Source organism: Talpa europaea, assembly GCF_964194135.1.
Source record: "Talpa europaea genome assembly, chromosome: 11".
NCBI lineage: Eukaryota > Metazoa > Chordata > Mammalia > Eulipotyphla > Talpidae > Talpa > Talpa europaea.
The window spans coordinates 40,416,982-40,434,815 of record NC_140078.1 but is presented as its reverse complement, the minus strand read 5'-3'; the positions used below and the strand labels follow the sequence as shown (position 1 = coordinate 40,434,815).

Sequence of the window (17,834 nt, the reverse complement as noted above, 5' to 3'; positions counted from 1 at the left end):
TCTGCTGTCAGGAAAGCCTTCCCCTGGGAAACAAGGTCTACTTCACATAGATTAATGGCATCAGAACAACTCAGTGTGTCACAAAGATCCCGTGGCGGGTCCCACCAATGGCTAATTAAAACAAAATATTTGGGGGTTTCCCTGGTGGCGCAGCGGGTTGAGCACTGCCCTGTGAAGCTGTTCACTGCCTCTGCAGTGCAGGTTCATTTCCCGGCCAGCCAGGGAGGAACACACATGGCGCGGCAGACCTCTCCTGCCTGGCCCACTGCTCCCCTCAGCAGTGCCTTTGGTCTGTTTGCCTGTTCTGCTCCCTGCTCTGTCTCTGGTGAATTCCCTCACTCTCCTGTGCCTCTGGCCTGTACCCCAGTTCTTGTATATAAATAAATCTTTAAAACAAACAAAAACATCAGAAGTAGGAGTTGTGGGCAGCCAAGGCTTCGAATACTGTGCAAGAGCAAGTTCCCAAACTCTGTAAGAATAACTGCATTCATTATGATTACCTTACTAGAAGTACTTAACAGCAATTGGGCCCCATGGTAGAGCTGCTTTTCCTTAATCTACCATTGTGGTTTATACAATGAGCATATGAGCAGGAGCCACAGCAAACTGATTACTCCATCCACTGCAGGGTGCGGTAGTTCAGTGTCCCCACTGCACAGTATCTATTTTAAGACCCCTGGAAGAAATCTAGCACCTGCCCATTCTAGAAGCTACAAAAGATATTCCATGACTCCCATAATCTGGCATGGTCTGCCATTTGCTTTGGTTGACCACAATATACATCTGCATTCTATGTCCTGACCTTGTAGCTGAATTCACCTGCTTTTCTACTCTTACTGTCTCTCCCCAGCTTTCTCTGAGTCTTCTATTAATTTGAGTCTTTTGTGTCATATCTAAAATTCTTTTTGGATGAGGTGGATGTCAATTTAAAATGGAAACATTTTATAGGAAACACAAAGCCATAACTTTAAGAATGCTGAGGGCTCTGACAAATGGATTACCTAATGCAACCACCTCATTTTAAAGATTAAAAAACTGAGGCCAAGAAAGGCTAAGAAATCCATCCAAGCCAGAGTCACCTTGGCTGAATGGTAAAGCCCCACGGGAGCCTGGACTCCTCCAAGCCATCCCTCATTATCCAAGTTCTTTTCCCTTCCTGACTTTGGAGTCCAGAGACATTTCATCCCAGATTCCAACCTTGCTATCACTTCAGGGGATCCTTCAACTGCCTTCAGAACTAACCACTCTTAATTTTAGTCAGTTTTTTTTTTTTTTGACTTGCTGATTTGCGAGGCAGTTTGCTTGAAAAATCTTCCTCTGGGCCTCCCTGGTGGTACAAGGGGTTAAGTCTCAACCTACGAAGTTATCCGCAGCCACTGCAGCATGGATTCGATCCCCAGCCAGGGAGATACCCACATGGTGCAGCAGACCTCTTCTGACTCGTCCGCTGCTTCTCTTAGCAGTATATTTAGTCATTCTGCCTGTTCTGTTCCCCACTCTGTCTCTGGTGAATCTTCTCACCCTCCCACACATCTGGCCTGTACCCTGATTCTTGTATAAATAAATAAATCTTTTTAAAAAAATCTTCCTCCGAGCAGAATAGAATTGTTTCTGCTACAACCCAAGTCATGAAACCACAGGTAGCTCTGTACTACACTGTAATAAAAACAAATGTTTCTCTCAGTATAGGGAAAAAAGGATGTAAACCACCAATGTGGATAGTGTTTACCGTATTACTGGGAGGTGAGACCACAGTTAAATTTTTTCTTCTGGCTTATCTACATGTTCTAGTTTTTCCATCAATAATCATAAGGACTTGTGTAATTGTTTAAAAGACAAAAATAAGAAACAAGTGCCCTCTAATTTATTAACTACAGAGCATCAGGCTACCCAAGTCTGGAGTATACACAGTTTTGAGCCATTGCTAGGCTGGGGGTGGAGCTCTGCAGGAATTTTACTGGGATTCAATCTCTCCTGGGGCTCAGATCCAAGTGGGGTTTGTTTCTGATCCATTATAAGTAAATGCGCAACTTTTGTAGACAAAGAGGAGGCCTGGCTTGTTTTCAAAATGAATTAGCCAGGCTGAAGCACTTCAATTCTAATTTCCATTTTTAAATGGCCTTTGTATCTAAAACTAGCACACAAACAACCCTCTGGTTACAGGTCAGGTGGTTTCCTTAACAGAGAAAGGTATCTGTCTGTAGCCTCTACAGTAGACAATCAAAACTCAGCCCTCTTACTGAGGTTAGGCAAACCTGTTTTGTAAGGGGATTAATTCTGTTCTTGAAAGGTCATCTCCATAACCTCTGAGTCCATCACTGGCCTCTTTAGGATCTAATTATACAAGAGGACTCTAAAGGGAGCTCTAGGGTGTTGAGGTATCTCCTGGCCCTGCTCCAGGGAAATGTCCTTGACCTTGAAAGTCATACCCTTGTTGTCAGCTCCAGGAACAAAAAACTGAATCAGTTAGTTCTACCATCAGTAGGAAATTCTAAGGGGCCCACTGTCTTTTGGCCAGTTTCCCTGGCAAAATCATTCTGAGCCCTTGTTGTAATAACCTGTTTTATCCATTTGGTGCCACTTCTTTCTGACGAACTGTGAAGAGGCTCAGTTGGTATTCTAACAAATTTGTCCTTTCCATTTCTACTTTAGAAAAAAAGAGAAACCCACTCTTAGCAATTACTAACTTTCTTTCTTTCTTTCTTTTTTTTTTTTTGAGAAAAGAACAGGCAGATTTATTGAAATACAGGAGCAAGACAGGGCTGCCGTAACTACTAAACAATTTTTAAAGCCCATAAAAATACTCCAAAATACTATCAAAGTATTTTTTGCCCAGGTGCCCAGGGGTATACAAATCAAATGTTTGCAAACTGGCTGCAGGCCTGCAAAAGAATTCTTTCCTTGCCAGTCTTCACTCTAAATTAGTATAGTAGAAAGGACAAAATTCTCCATGATTAAGAGAAAGAAAGACAGAGAGAAGGTCAAAAAGCAAAAGTCTGGTAGCAGAGGGGCTGTGATCTATCATGGCCAAGCCTATGATTAGCTATCAAATTGAGAACTACCAATGATGTCAGAGAAGCACATACACTGACCTAGAAAGTTGTTGAAAAAGTAGTAATTGTGATGAGTAAAACAGAAAAACTATAAAATGTGTACCTCTATTTAAGAATAAAAGATCTGAAAGGACATACATCTACAATTTGGAGCAAATGAGATGGCTACTTTGCTTTTGTTTATTGTGTATTTTCTTCCATAAACACACATTCTTGCAAAATATAAAAAGTAACAATTACTTAAATAACACCCATGAACTTTTAACGTATTTTTTAAGGAAGGAAGGTGTGAGAATGTTAAAACCAAGAATCTCTTGTGGGCTCCTTCTCTGACATTCTGACCCCTCCTGCTTCCGCAAGCGTCTTAAATGATTCTCTTCTGTTCACCGCCTGGCCAAAAAAGGTCCACAATTCCCTGCAGAAGACTGAGCTCTTCCAAAACATAAAACTGCCTGGGCCTGATTCCAGCCCCCCTTTCTCCCACACTGCTGGTGCAGAAAAACAAAAGGTGGGGGACGTGGGAGTGGAGGGAGGAGGAAGCACTGACTCTGCAGCTATCACAGAAGCATACAGCTAGTTACAGGTCAGAAAATTCCTCTAGGATTCCAGGGCTCAATGATGTGGGGACAGGGGATCCCTGCAAGACCTGGATCGTGGGGGAAGGGTCCTGCGGGCTCGGTCCTGAAGAGAGGCCAAGGCCAAGCCCCCCACCCCGCAACCCAGACTGCAAGGGACCGTGAGCGACAGCCCGAATCCACTCTGCGCCCAGGGGGCGGGACGGGAAGTACCGGGTTCGGACCGTGCAACAGGCTGCCCCCGGGGAAACGCGACAGGGAGGCGGCGGGGAAGGCGGGGAAGGGGCCCCACCCGAGGCGATTCTCCCCGGCCAGAGGCCCGGGCAAGGACCACCCATGAGCTGCAGGGGCTGCAGGGGCGGGCAGGGGGCGGCTCCCTCTGCTCCACATCCTTTCGGCGCGCACCAGCCCCGCGCGCGTCTCTCTGGAGAGAGGGGCATCGCTTCGCTGTCACCTCGCAGAGGCCCGGGGCCCGAAGGGTCAGGCGCCAGTGCCGCCCCTTTTCGGGGTGGTGCAGGGCGAGCGCCAGGCCCCCGGCCTCCCGGGCCGCCTCACCTTGGGGTCGCGCTCGTAGTAGTGCTGCTGCGTGCGGATCCAGCGGCCCACCAGGTGGTCGCGCACCGTGTGCGCCAGCGCGAAGTAGTAGTCGCGGGGCGTGGCCACGTTGCGGTCCTTGACCAGCGTGAAGTGCAGGTGCCGGTTGAAGCTCTTCCGCACCTCGGCCACGTCGCCCAGCCCCGCGATCCCGCGCACGCTAATCTGCTTCCGCTTCTCGCTGTCCGTGAGCGGCTTCGCCATCGCGCCGGCCGGGGAGGGAGAGGACGGAGCGCGAGGAGACGCGGACACCGAGGATGCTACGGCCGCTCTGGCGCCGGGGACGGCGGAGACGCCCGCGGGCAGGGGCCGCGCCTGCGCACTGCGGCGGGAGGGCCGAGCCGAGCCTCCCGGACACAGGGGGCCGAGCTCCGGGAGGGGCGGGGCCGAGCTCCGGGAGGGGCGGGGCCGAGCTCCGGGAGGGGCGGGGCCGAGCTCCGGGAGGGGCGGGGCCGAGCTCCGGGAGGGGCGGGGCCGAGCTCCGGGAGGGGCGGGGCCGAGCTCCGGGAGGGGCGGGGCCTTCGGGGCGAGACTCCGGGGTGGCTGTGATCCCAGGACCCGGCCAGCGGCGTCCGGTTTTATACAAAAGAAGCTGATGAGACCTACTCACGGCCCTTCAAAAGCCGGGGTCTCCCCTTTTTCGACGAGTCTGCACAAGAGGACTCGAGGATGCCAGCTGTGGCGCTCATTGCCCTGCCTGAGGGCAGTTAGGGGAAGGAGTCTGCCCTCCAGGCTTTTAGGATGGAAGGGGTGTCAGTACCCCGTACGCTGCCCCGAGTCGGGAGTGTCCTGAGTGCTGGAGAGCAGCCGAGGCTTGGTAAAGTTGAAGGGACCCAGGGAGTACACGTTTGAAAGGCAGCCACCAGCGCGTGGTGGATCCAGTCTTCTTAGTTTGGGGTGGCGAGGACTCTGAAAATGCCAACTAAGGAAATGAAACTTAGTTTACACTGAGAAAATGCCAGGTTGCTATGAACAAGAGACAGCTCTCTCCTGGGCATGCTCTGCCCTCAAGTGTCACCAGGACACTTCTCTGAGGGACCACCCCCTTTCTTTCTGAGAAACCTTGTTCTTTAAATCATGGGCCCTCAGACCCTTTGCCCTTTAAAATGGGTCAGGGAGGACAACCCCCTCGTCCCCTCCAAGTTGGGTCACTGTGACAGAGACATTGCCACAGCCTCCTCCACTCCTCCTCACATGTGAGCTTGAGATCAGGGGGTGTGGACACAGTCTCACGCACCTGCTTAAGGCTATGGTTCCAAGGACATGAGGTCGTCCCCTGCACCCAGCCTGCTTTGCTCTGAGCCTGTGCTCTGAGCTTCCTGTGAGGTTCAGTCAGATGTCCCCACCCACTCCCAACCTCTTCCTTGTCCTTTGTTCTCAAGATGCCCCACAATCCCATCAGGAACATGTTCTCTAGTTGGGGTGAGTCAGGGTGTGACCTTAATGTAGTATATACACATGATTCTCAGTGATGTATGCCTGAAATTTTTGATATAATTCAATGTCATTTCAATAAAAAGGAAAAAAATCCTGAAAAAAAAAATAATCCATATGCCAAAGAGGCAATTTGGGTGGTGGCATTTCCTGATAACCCTCAGTTGCTCTCAATGGGACCAATGGGACTTTCTCTGCTGTGAACTGTCCAAGCAGATACCCACCTCAGGGGCTTTGCACTTGCTATCCTCCCAGATTCATTCACTCAGTTCGGTGTCAAGTCAAATAGCAACTTCAATCAATAGCCATTCAACCTGCTTTTCTTCAAAGCATTTCTAACTATCCAAGAATTATTTAGCAGAAAGTGACTGAGATGACCACTTCTCCATTCCGGAGAATTTACCCATCCCCATATCCCTTTCCTTCTGGCAACCATTAATTGATTTTGTTTATTTTTTTAATAATTTATTTATATATTTTACATCATTGTTGATTTTTATACAATGTTTGCTTTCTTTTCTCAAGTGTAGCCCCCATGGAATTCCCACAACCAATTCACCCGAGCACCATCACCATAGTCCCTTGTGCTCTTCTCTCCCCAGTTTTGATCCCTCTCTCTCCCTATCCCCGGCAGAATGTCTCTGATTTATAATTGCTTGTTTATTTTTGTTTTTTTAAATTGTTATTTTCCCCCCTGATTCCTTATTTTGGTTTCCCTATATTCCTCCTAGAAGTGAAACCATCCTGTATTTTTCTTTTTCCTTCTTATTTCACTGAGCATAATCCCTTCTAGTTTCATCCATGTTGCTGTGAATGACATTAGTTTACCTTTATTGATTGCTGAATAGTATTCCATTGTATATATATACCACATCTTCTTGATCCATTCATCTATTTTTGGGCTGTTTCCAAACCTTACCTATTATAAATAGTGCTGTAATAAAGATAGTGGTGCAGGTATCTTGAATTAATGTTTTTGTGTTCTTTGGGTAGGCCCCTAGGAGTGGAATTGCTGGGTGATCTGGTAGCTCCATTTTTAGTAGACTGAGGAAACTCCACACAGTTTTCCACAGTGGCTGGACCAGTTTGCATTCCCACTAGCAGTACAGGAGAGTTCCTTTTTCACCACATTCTCACCAACATTTGTTGTTGCTAATCATTTTAATATGTGCCATTCTCACTGGTGTAAGGTGGTATCTCATTGTGGTTTTGATTTGCATTTCCCTGATTAAGAGGGATGTTGAAAATTTTTTCATATGCCTGTTGGCCATTTGCATTTCTTCTTTGGAAAAGTGTCTTTTAAACTCTCCTGCCCATTTTATACTGGATTGTTTACTTTGCTTTGGTTGAGTCGTGTGAGTTCTTTGTGTATCTTTGTGATCAATCCCGTATCAGTGTATGGAGTGCAAAACTTTTTCCCCAATCAGTAGGGTGTCTCTTTATTTTTATTAATGTCTCTTTTGCTGTACAGAAGCTTTTTAGTTTGATGTAATCCCAGCTGTGTATCTTTTCCTTCACTTTCTTTAGTTTGGGGGATGAGACTTTAAAGATGTTACTGAGATGTATGCCATGTAGTGCTATACCTCTATTTTCTTCTATATATTTTATGGTTTCAGGTCTTATGTTCAATTCTTTTATCCATTTTGAGTTGGTTTTTGTGCAAGGTGTGAGGTAGTGGTCTAGTTTCATTCTTTTGCTTGTGGTGGTCTAGTTTTCCCAGCACCATTTATAGGACAAACTGTCCTTGTTTTATTGCATATACTTTGGCATATGGATTATTTTGAACTAAAGGCTATTGACAAACAGCAGGAGCAGGAAAACTCTAAAAACAGGACACACATTTTCCTTTTATAAAGGAAATTTATGTTTATAATGGATAGTTCCATTCCTTCTTCCAACTTAAGTCTGCCTGTAAAACCTAACTAAACTCCCTTGGTTTACCATACTTCTGGTCACCTTCCATAACTTGCTTCCCCTCTCTAGAAGCCCCAGACCTCTGTTTTGGCCTAAAATAATCTAAAAGTCCATGTCTAACCATCCCTTTGAGTCACTTATATCTGGGTACTCCTGCATACATGTGTGATGCACATGCTGACAAACTCATGTTTGCTTTCTCTTGTTAATCTGTCTTTGGCCAGTCTACTTTATAGGGCCTCAGATTGGGTACTTAAGATGAGTAGAGAAAAGCTTTTATTTTACTCCCCTATACAACCAACAGGTAGATTCAGACTGGAGGTGGGGAGTCAGGTGGAGGTGTCAGGTCAGCTGTGGTGAGGACTCTCTTATCTTCAATTTTAACAACAAAATGGAAGGATAAGAAAGTGAGCTCAGCTCTGCCTCTTCAAGATAAAGGCCTGTTCTGATGTCTCAGGCTGAGGGGTCAGGTGCACCTGTTCACCTGTAGGAAGAAGGTCTGAGAGAGTCAAGTTGACAGGTTACAGGCTAATTCTCTATAATCTCTTTCTTTTCTTTTTGGGAGATCATTTTCTAAAGTTCATTTATTAAGAAGTGATGGATATTTTTCCAGATTCAATTACTACAATAGTGAACTTATTCTATATCATTGGAGCTAAGAAATGATCTTTAGAGCAGAACTGAGGCTACCAGAGGGGGGAGGGATTAGGTGGCACAGGGTGGAGGAGGGTGCCGTGGACTATGGTGGAGAGTTATTGGGACTTTAGTGGGGGGCATGATCTGAAGAAGTGAATGCATCTGAAGAAGTGTGTGACATGCATCTGAAGAAGTGAATGTGTTGTATTACCTCAATGAAAATAAAACAACAAAAAAAGTTAAGATTCAAGCTTAAACACTTCCTATTTTTTTTTCCACTTTCTATTTATTCACTGGTATGTGCTGAGACTTGTTCCAGGACAAATTCCTTAAGTCAGCTTCCCCCTGGATAACAATGTTTCTCACCATGTTCCTGCTGGCACCCCTCCTCTCTGCCTCAGCACCTGCTCCTCCTTTCCACAGGTGGGGTCACCGGGTTCTTACTTATATGCTTGTGGGATGGCCCCAAGTCTCTCTCAGGAGAACCCCTCTGGTGCTCAGACCCTCTTGGATCACGGTTTCAGTCTTGCCTTGCCGATATCATCTCAGCCTCTGCAGCTGCTACATCAGCAAGAATCCTTGCAGGTTTTACAATTGCTCTGAAAAACTAGTGGTATTTCTGAAGACTAAATCAACACTTATTTCTGACCCAGCAGTTCTGCTCCAAAGAAAATGTGAACAGAAGTGAGTGTTTATGCCAGCTAAAAGGCAGACACAAAATTTTTCCTAACAGCCCTGTTCAAAACAGTCCCAAACTGGAAGCAGGCTTCCAGTCCATTGACAATGGCGTGGCTAAAGACATTGGTGTATCCCCGCAGTCGAACAGGCTGCTACCACGGGAAGGAATGACTTGCCACGATGATGTGGCTCAGTGTGATGAGAGAAGTCTGCACCCAAGAGCAGGTTCTGTGTGAGTCACAAAACCGAGGCCAGCAAACCTCTAGGCATTAGGCCCAAAGGTGGTGGTGGAAACATAAGCGGGGGACAACTGGTGGGCACACATAGTATGAGTTCAGGAAAACTCTGTATGGCAGGGTGGTGTGTGTGGTGTAAAGGCTCACCATGTGCACACACAGGATCTACCCCATGTGGGGGCACCTGAGGATGTAGTGGACCCTGGTAGACCTAGGCACGGACTTCTACCACCTTCCTTCCTGGTTTATCCTGTTTCCTGCCATCCCCCATATCCAATAGGGCTCCCTGTTTTTCTTTAGGCCTATAACTTTCTTCCTGCTCCCAGGTCAGGTGCCAGAGACACTCAGGCCTGCGGGGCCCTGACTTCTCCCCCAAGTACTCAAGGTTTCTGTGCTAGCAGCTGGTCATGCTAAGAGAAAGTCTGAGGGCTCCAGCTGTTCTGTTCCCTGTTGGTCTGGTTACCCCTTTTTACATACTCAACTGTTGCTTTGGGTGCTCTGGCTGGGATTCCTGTGATAGTTTCCTCATGGGGTCCCCTGTCTCCAGGTGCTTCCCGGAGTTATCCTACACAGGTTGCAGATTGAATACTCCTTCCATGAAGGGCTGAGCCCAGGACTGTCCTTATAGACCTTGATCCCAAGCAGTCACACGTACTAAGCCAGGCCCAGCCAGTCTCTTGTGGGTCCTTGGGCTAAGCCAAGGGAAACTTGAGCAAGTGATGATGGGAACTAATCCAAACAGGTATATGAGGCATCTGATTCCTATGGGAGCTGGCAGAAGAGGGAGCAGTCAGAGCTGAGGTCACTGAAAGGCTGGTGGAATGCTGAGGAGATAATACCCCAGAATGGTGGGGCTTGGGGGCTGTGAGGAGTTGCATCTGCAGCCTTCCCAGACTGGCTCTCACTCTCCTCTGCTTTTTCAGCATTTCCCTCAGTGTGAAGCATCCCTCACACTCATCTCAGGTAGCCCTTTCCTCGATGTCCAAGCCCCCACAGGAGCAGCTAGGTAGGGCTCTGGGAAGGTCCTGCTGGCTTACTGGCTTAGAGATGCAAAGGGGCTGCTCCTCATTTACCTTGAGGGGGGCAGCCAACTGTGCCTTCAGCCCATCGCAGCCCTAGCCTGTTTTTGTGTGGCCCTTGAGCTAGGAATACTTTTATAATTTTAAATGATCTCTAGAATGGTTAACAAGAAAATGCCCGACAATACCCACTGTAGGTGAGGACGTGGAACACTGCCAACAGGAGTGGTCATGGATACAGTCACATGGGAAGTGGGTTGGCAGGTCCCTATAAAGTTGAACCTACATGGGCCATGTGGTTCATTCAGGAGAAATAAAAATGTATGTCCACAAAGAACTTGTATGAAAATGTTCACAGAAGCCTTATCATTAAAGGCCCACACTGGAACCCCAGTAATTACAAAAAGGAAAATGCAGGAACAAAGTGGAGCAAATAGAAATAACAGAAATCCCCATTGATACACATGTCAACACGGGTACATCTCACAAAAATGCTGAACTAGCAGCCAGACATAAAATAATACATACAGCAGGATTTCATTTATAAATTCCAGAACAGGCAAAGAATATGTTGTGGAAATCAGGACAGTGGTTGCTGGCCAAGGCTTCAGGACATTCTCTGTGATTTTCTGGAGTGAAAGAATACGGGGTATGGGCTGCATGCATTTGTTAAAATTGTGTGAACTACATAAGATCTGTGCAATTCACTATATAAAATACCTCTGTATTTTCAACAAAATGTTAAAAAGTAAAAATTTTCAATAAAAATCTTTTCATAAAAATCCACTAGGTCAAAAGTAAAAGTCAAGAAGACCTAAAGTGGGGCCTCCCTGGTGGCACAAGGGGTTAAGATGCAACCTAGGAAGCTGTCTGCAGCCTCTGCAGCACGAGTTCGATCCCCTGGCTGGCCAGGGAGCAATTCACATAATGCAGCAGACCTCTCCTGACTTGCCCACTGCTCCCCTCAGCAGTGTATTTCAGTAGATCTGCCTGTTCTGTTCCCCACTCTGTCTCTGATGAATCCTCTCACCCCCCACACCTCTGGCCTGTAGCCCAGGTCTTGTATGCATAAATAAATCAATCTTAAAAAATATATAAAAAAGAAGACCTAAAGTGCTAGATAGCCTTCATGGAATGGGAAGGCTGTAAATCTAGGCCTTGGGGAAGAAGCACCCAGTTCTTCTGAGATTGAGTCTGTGCTGAAGAATTCCAGCGGAAGCGCTGAGCCAAGCATGAAGAACCCATCCAAGAGGGAAGTGAAGGAGGGCTTGTGGCTGCAAGTTGGTTTACTCTGCCTAACTTTGACCCTCACTGTGTGGTTTGGGCGGAGTCCTGGCCAGGTATGCTCATTGAGAAAACAGGAAGATGTTGGCCTCACAAGGAAGTATGGTTATGAGGTTCGGTGGATGGTGTGATTGTGTGAGTGAGGTGGGGGTGAAGAGGAGAGGTCTGTCACATTCTCCAGTTTTCAGTTCTCCTGCTTCCTTTTTAGACAACCTTTCATTATTCATCAGGCAGCTGAGGGGCCCTCACCATGAGTCAAATACCTGCAGGAAGGAGCAGACCAGACCTCTCCACAAGGACGCCATCTTCTCCCAGCCCACAGCTGTAAAAGAGACTATGCCAGACAGAAAAAATTCTAAGGGTTGACAAAATATAGGATCATTTGATTCAGATGGGATCAAAATGGTAATGTGGATAAATTTGAAGGGAACTTGTTGAAGGTAAACCCTTTTAGGCTGTTACCTTCCTGGAATTCCAGTCTTCAATTGTTTTTTTTTTTTTTTTTTAAAGATTTATTTATTTATTTATACAAGCACTGGGTACAGTCAGAAGTGTGGGAGGGTGAGAGAATTCACCAGAGCCAGAGCGGAGAGTAGAACAGGGAGAGTGATGAAGTACACTGCTGAGGGGAGCAGCGGGCGGCAGGAGAGGTCTGCGCGCCATGTGGGATGCTCTCCTGGTGTCCGGGGATCGAACTGGTGCTGCAGAGGCTGCGGGCTCAACTGCTGCACCACCAGGGAGGCCCCAGTCTTCAATTGTTAAACTGCTTTATTGGGATATAATTTGCATACCATTGTTACCCACTTAAAATGCACAATTCAATGGTTTTCGATTAATTTATGAATATTACCATAATCTGAGAACCTTCTCAATAACCCAAAAGCCCTATTACAAAGCCAAGTAGCAATTACTTCCAATTTTCCCCCTACCCTCCCTAGCTCCCCCCACCCCCTCCCCGGACCCCTATCCCTGAGCCAATCTGCTTGCTGTTTCCATGGATTTGCCTATTCTGGACGTTTCATATAGATGGAGTTATGCAATATATGATTTTGTGTGTCTAGCTTTCACTTAGCCTAATGTTTTCAAAGGTCTTTCAGTCATTCATATGTAGCATGTATAAGTAACTACTCCATTTTTACTGTAAAATAATATTTCAATATATGGAGTCATTAAAAAAATCCTTTGAAATCTATCTCCAGAAAGCTGAAAACCCTGGCTAACATTCCTATTTCTCCATATTGCTTTAGAACAAGTCCTTGCAAGCCTCCAAGAGTTGGTATTTTATTTGTAAATTCATTTGATCATCAGCTATCTTCCTGGTGGACACAGCATTGTTTGCTGAGCACCCTGCACCTTGAAAGTTATGTTTAAAGCCATCCCACTGCCCCCTGAAAAGTGGCTCTGGTGTCCTTTTGACCTTTAGAAAGGCTCTTGAGCCAAGATGCCTTATAAGGGGATGTCTGCTTCTGAGCTATGTAAATCATGAGCAGACACAAAGATTTACAAGGCTGCACTCAAGCTCTTAAACATAAGCCTTTACTCACTAATCAATAATGTGGAAAAGTAAGAATTAGAGGCAGTTAGACCTGGAGCTAACTATTCCTCTGGACTGTATAACTATTTTTCTTAATATCGCAAAGCCCATTATTACTCTAATTATTTGCCAGAGAGATCTGCTTTTGATAAACAATTGCACAACAAGACCTGATGGGATGAGGGAAAATTCAGCTGGAGACACTTAATTTTAGGAGGTAATGTTGTGAAGAAGTACAGTGAGGAGCAACCTCTGAGCTAGTGGATGGTGCACGAACACACCTTCAGTGGTAGAAGGTAGAGGTTTCCAGACTCCACCCTGAGCAGGACCTGATGGGGAAAAAAAAGGGATGGGCTAGTACTTTGGTAGTTAAACTGCTGGTGAAGAGGGGTGTCTGTGGGGAAGTCACCAGCTTGCCTGTGTGCCCATGACCTTGCTTCATAGTGGACCAGTCTCTGCTTAGTGGACACTGTCTGGGGTAGGACAGATGGGATCTGACCAAATGCTGGCCAGTAATCTCTCAGTCTCCCTTTTCTCCAATGACCCTTTCCCTCCCTCCCTGCCCTCCTCTCCTCCAGTTCCCTCTTCATTCCTTGTGTAAATAAATCTTGTTATTGTTTGTCCCCATGCGTTTGTTTCTGAGTCACATCCTGCAGTTGTAAACCCTCTTGTGAGGACCCATCAACTCAGTCACTCCTGTTCTCCTGGGTTTGTTTCATTTCAGTGTGGCTTCCTAGTTTGGGGTTTGGAAACCTTCAGACCTGGGACTGAATTGGGGCCTTTATCTCCTCACTCACTGATATTTGACTCTTTCAGGCCCAGCTTCTCTGTTGGATGATGGGTGGAGATGAACAGTAACACTGTAAGAGGAACAGTGAGGCACAATCTCTGAGCCAGTGGGTGGTGCTCTGTGGGTGGAAGATGGTGGAGTCTGGAAATGGGGGCTGATGGGAAATAGGGAGGAGCTAAGGCTTCTGGCAGCTAAACCGCTGGTGAGGAAGGGTCTCTGCGGAGAGGCCACCAGCTTGCTGTATATGGCTTTGGCTTGGACCTAGGCCTCTGCTCAGTGGATGCTCCTGGGGTAGTACAAATGGCATCTACCCGGTGCTAGCCAGTGAATACCCTCTCTTGCTCTCCCCTTTCCTCCCCCTGGTGTAAATAAATCCTGTTATTGTTATTCCACACTATGTGGAAAACATTTGGGGTTGTGTCTGCAGTTATAAGCATGTGGGTGAGGATCTACCAATTGATCATCCCCCCTGGGTTTGCTTGGTTTCAGCACCCAGTCCATGAGTGGTTGTGATGATTAAATTGTTGGCTACGCAAAAAACAAGTGGGTTCTATGCCTGACATGCAAGATACACCCCATGTACACAAACCATTGTTATTTTAACTCAAAATTAAGGGATATTCCACATGTTTACCTGGCTAGAACTTTCAAAATAATTGTCAGAGTGAATCCAAGGACCACAGTGTGAAGAGATCTTGCAAGTGCCTGATTCTGAAATCTCATCCCACACACAGGCCCCTTCTGGAGCACCCTTGAATGCTGACCAAGGAGGGATGCACTTGATTGAAGAGTTCATCTTCTTTTCAGGGCAACTTTCCTTGTGAGACAGATAGAACCTGAAAATGTCTTCCCACACATCTGAGCTCTCTGGCTTCTGGAGGAGCACAGGCAAGGTTAAGGTATGATAATCCTTATAATATTGAAGATGGCTGTTGAATTCCTGCCACCCTAAAGCCTCTCTTTCCAGGACTGTGATTTATAATGAGAAATGTTTTGTCCCTCCCTTTCCTGGCTCGCAGTGCCCCAAAGACATTTGGTGCCTAAACATATTTGTGCCCACAGTGGCCCAACCATATTTGGTCTTTGGTCTAAGAAGTTCTTTCAACCACACATTCATTTGTTAGCAAGGTGATCTCTGAAGAATCTGTTAAGTAACTGCCGTGCGGGGGCTGGTTGCCAGGAGATTCAATTGTAATGAGAGGGTTGGAACTTCAGGATCCCGCAGTGGAGATTGACATAATCACCAGTGACCAGTCATTTAAGTGGTGAAGCCTAAGTAATGAAGCCTCCATAGAAACCCCGCACAGCTGGTTTTGGAGAGCTTCCAGGTCAGTGAACACATGGAGGTGCCAGGAGGGTGGCATGCCTATAGGGCAGGGAAGCGCCCCACTTTGACATGCCCAACATGTCTCTTCCACATGACTATTAATTTGTAATAAACAGGCAATATTAGGAAGTAAACTGTTTTCTTGAGTTTTGTGAGCCCCTATAGCAAATGAACAAACCTGAGCCGGGGTTGTGGGAAGCTCTGATTAACAGCAGGTTGGTCAGAAGCACAAGTGACAACCTGACTTGCAATGGGCATCCGGAGTGAGGGCAATCTTGTGGGACTGAGCTCTTACCCTGCAGGACCTGACCCACCTTCAGGTAATGTCAGAATTGAGTTAAACTGCAGGATGGCAGGGTGGTGTCCCAGAATTGCTTGGCATAAACCCACATGTTGGTTGTCAGAATGCAGTACTGAGAGAAGAGTGGAGGGGTGAGTAGAGCAAGAGAAATTTTTTTTTTAACTTTATGAGGATGAACAGCCCAATAACTTCAAACATTCCTCACATCAATGGCCTCCAGACAAGTCACTTTAAAATAATTTTCCCAGAAATTGCACACTCAACTGTTAACGGTTGCTACGACTGCATACTTCTGTAGTTCCCTTTGGGATTGCCTCATTGCTGTAGAGCCAGCCTTTAGTCTATTAAAAAATGGTGATATCCAATGTGAATATGATTCTTGCTTATCACTGACTCTGAAATGGTTCTAAAAATCAACTCCATTCTGCACCAGTGATTTATTGTGCCCAAGAGTATTCAAAATCAGGTACTGCTGGGCCTCCCCGGTGGCGCAGTGGTTGAGCGCTGGGCTGCGAAGCTGCCCGCAGCCTCTGCAGCACCAGTTCGACCCCTGGCGAGGGTTCCACATGGCATGCAGACCTCTCCTGCCACACCCACTGCTCCCCTCAGCAGTGTTCTTCGGTCCTTCTGCCTGTTCTGCTCCCCTCTCTGGCTCTGGTGAATTCTCTTGCCCTCCCGCTCTTCTGACTGTACCCAGTGCTTGTATAAATAAATAAATAAATCTTTAAAAAAAATCAGGTACTGCTAATTCTTGAAGTAATGTAAAAACTAAAACCATAAAAAAAAAAAAAAACTTGCTAACTTTTAAAATGATCTCAGCAAGGAAGCCTTTCTAATTGTGACAAAACTTGATACCCAGGAAAAAAAATTGTATTAAAATGTCAAAGTTAAATACATAAAAGTGGTAAAATTGTGCATTAACAAAACCACCATAAAGTCAAAAGGCAATAATAAAATGGGGCAATTTGCAAACACATAACAATGACTAATTTTCTTAATATATAAAAATCTAAAATCAGCAAGATTGACAACAATCTTATCGACAATTTGGCAGGGGATATGTACAGATATTTCACAGAAGAGGAAGCACTCTCGGACTTACAGGATGAATTAGGACTTACAGGATGAATTAGATCATAGATCAGTGCATGGGGAACCGCCAGCTGCCACCTCTTACCTGTCACGTGGTAGAGCAAATCCTGGGATCATAGCTGTGCTGGGAGGGCAGTGGAGTAAAGGGAAATCTAGCGATATGGACACAATTTAAAATGGTTCTGGCTTGGATCCGGCAACATCAGGATGGGTCACACACATGGATGTGGGATTGGGAACTTGATGCCTTGGGTTCTGGCATCTAGCCTTGGGAATGACACAAGTACCCCAGGACCGAAGCAACTTGGAGCCATGACAGGATGGCTGTTCTGAGAATGGGTGTGTGGACTTATAGGCAGCTGTGGACTTGTAGGCAGCATTGGTGTGGGGATGCAATGAAGACCTGAGTTGACAGATGCACATCTTCTTTGAGGTGGGGCACGCACATGGGAGGGACAAATTTTGCATGGGATCCCTAGTTTGCATCTTTTACAATGTGTTGGGATGTGCAACTGCAGCTATTTTTTTAAACAAGAACCTACTTTATTACTTGAGTGAAATGACTTGCATATTTTGCTGGGCCCCAAAATGTTCCATGACTTACTTGGTGACATTTTGAGAAACTTCCAGTTGTTTACACTTTTTCAGAAGTGAGCTCACTAACCTATAAAGGGAACAAATCAATTTTTGCTTCTACCTTCATGCATCTTTGATTCCTTGCCTCCGGAGTTCTTTAAATATTTAAATGATTAGATTTTATAGAAGGAAAAGGGACTTGGGGAAACCCAGATGAGGCAGGGGTGGGCAGATGTGTCAGGGAGAAGCAAGGTTTTCATGCCCTTGTCCAGTGAAAGCTTCTTAGCTTCAGTTCTCAGGTGCTTTTTATTTGGGGGGTAGTACCTTTCCTACTGTGACACCTGCTGTCACAGTATCTTCCTACTGTCACAGTACCTTTCCTGCACATGTGACACACTGACCTTGAGACCTCTGCCCCAGATTTAAGTTTTAGAGAAACAATTGGGTAAAGAAGAGCTGAATCATCTGTCAGAGGCTGCATCCTAGGTGTCTCCCCCGGTCTTCTGGAGTTGGGTAATAAAGGTCATTCCTCAGACCAGATTGGGACACCCTAAGAGAAGGACACCCCTGAGGGTCCTGTGGTCATAGTGCTTCTTCACTATCAAGAGGGCTTACACTGGCTCCCTCTGTTCCTCTGCCCATGGAGAAGAGGCAGCAAGCATTGCCCCTCCTTTTCTCTTCACTGCCCTCTTCTGCACATGGGCCACCAACAGGATGGTCCTGCTGAGGACCTATATCAAGGGCTAGACCCCAAGCTCCCCTGGTCAGGTGCTGAGAGAGGTGGGGGGGGG

At 46.3% G+C, this 17,834-nt stretch overlaps 1 protein-coding gene across 3 annotated transcripts in view; it reads right to left on the bottom strand.

The window, feature by feature from the left end:
• PYGB (glycogen phosphorylase B) overlaps positions 1-4,426 on the bottom strand; it is a gene marked incomplete at its 5' end in the record, with an annotated part of 53,377 nt that extends 48,951 nt beyond the window's left edge. For all 3 annotated transcript variants that reach the window (XM_084247883.1, XM_084247884.1, XM_084247885.1), the window contains one exon: positions 4,184-4,426. In XM_084247883.1, the coding sequence (XP_084104009.1) occupies positions 4,184-4,426 (243 nt within the window). The remainder of the gene's footprint in view (positions 1-4,183) is intronic.
• Between the last annotated feature and the right edge of the window lie 13,408 nt (positions 4,427-17,834).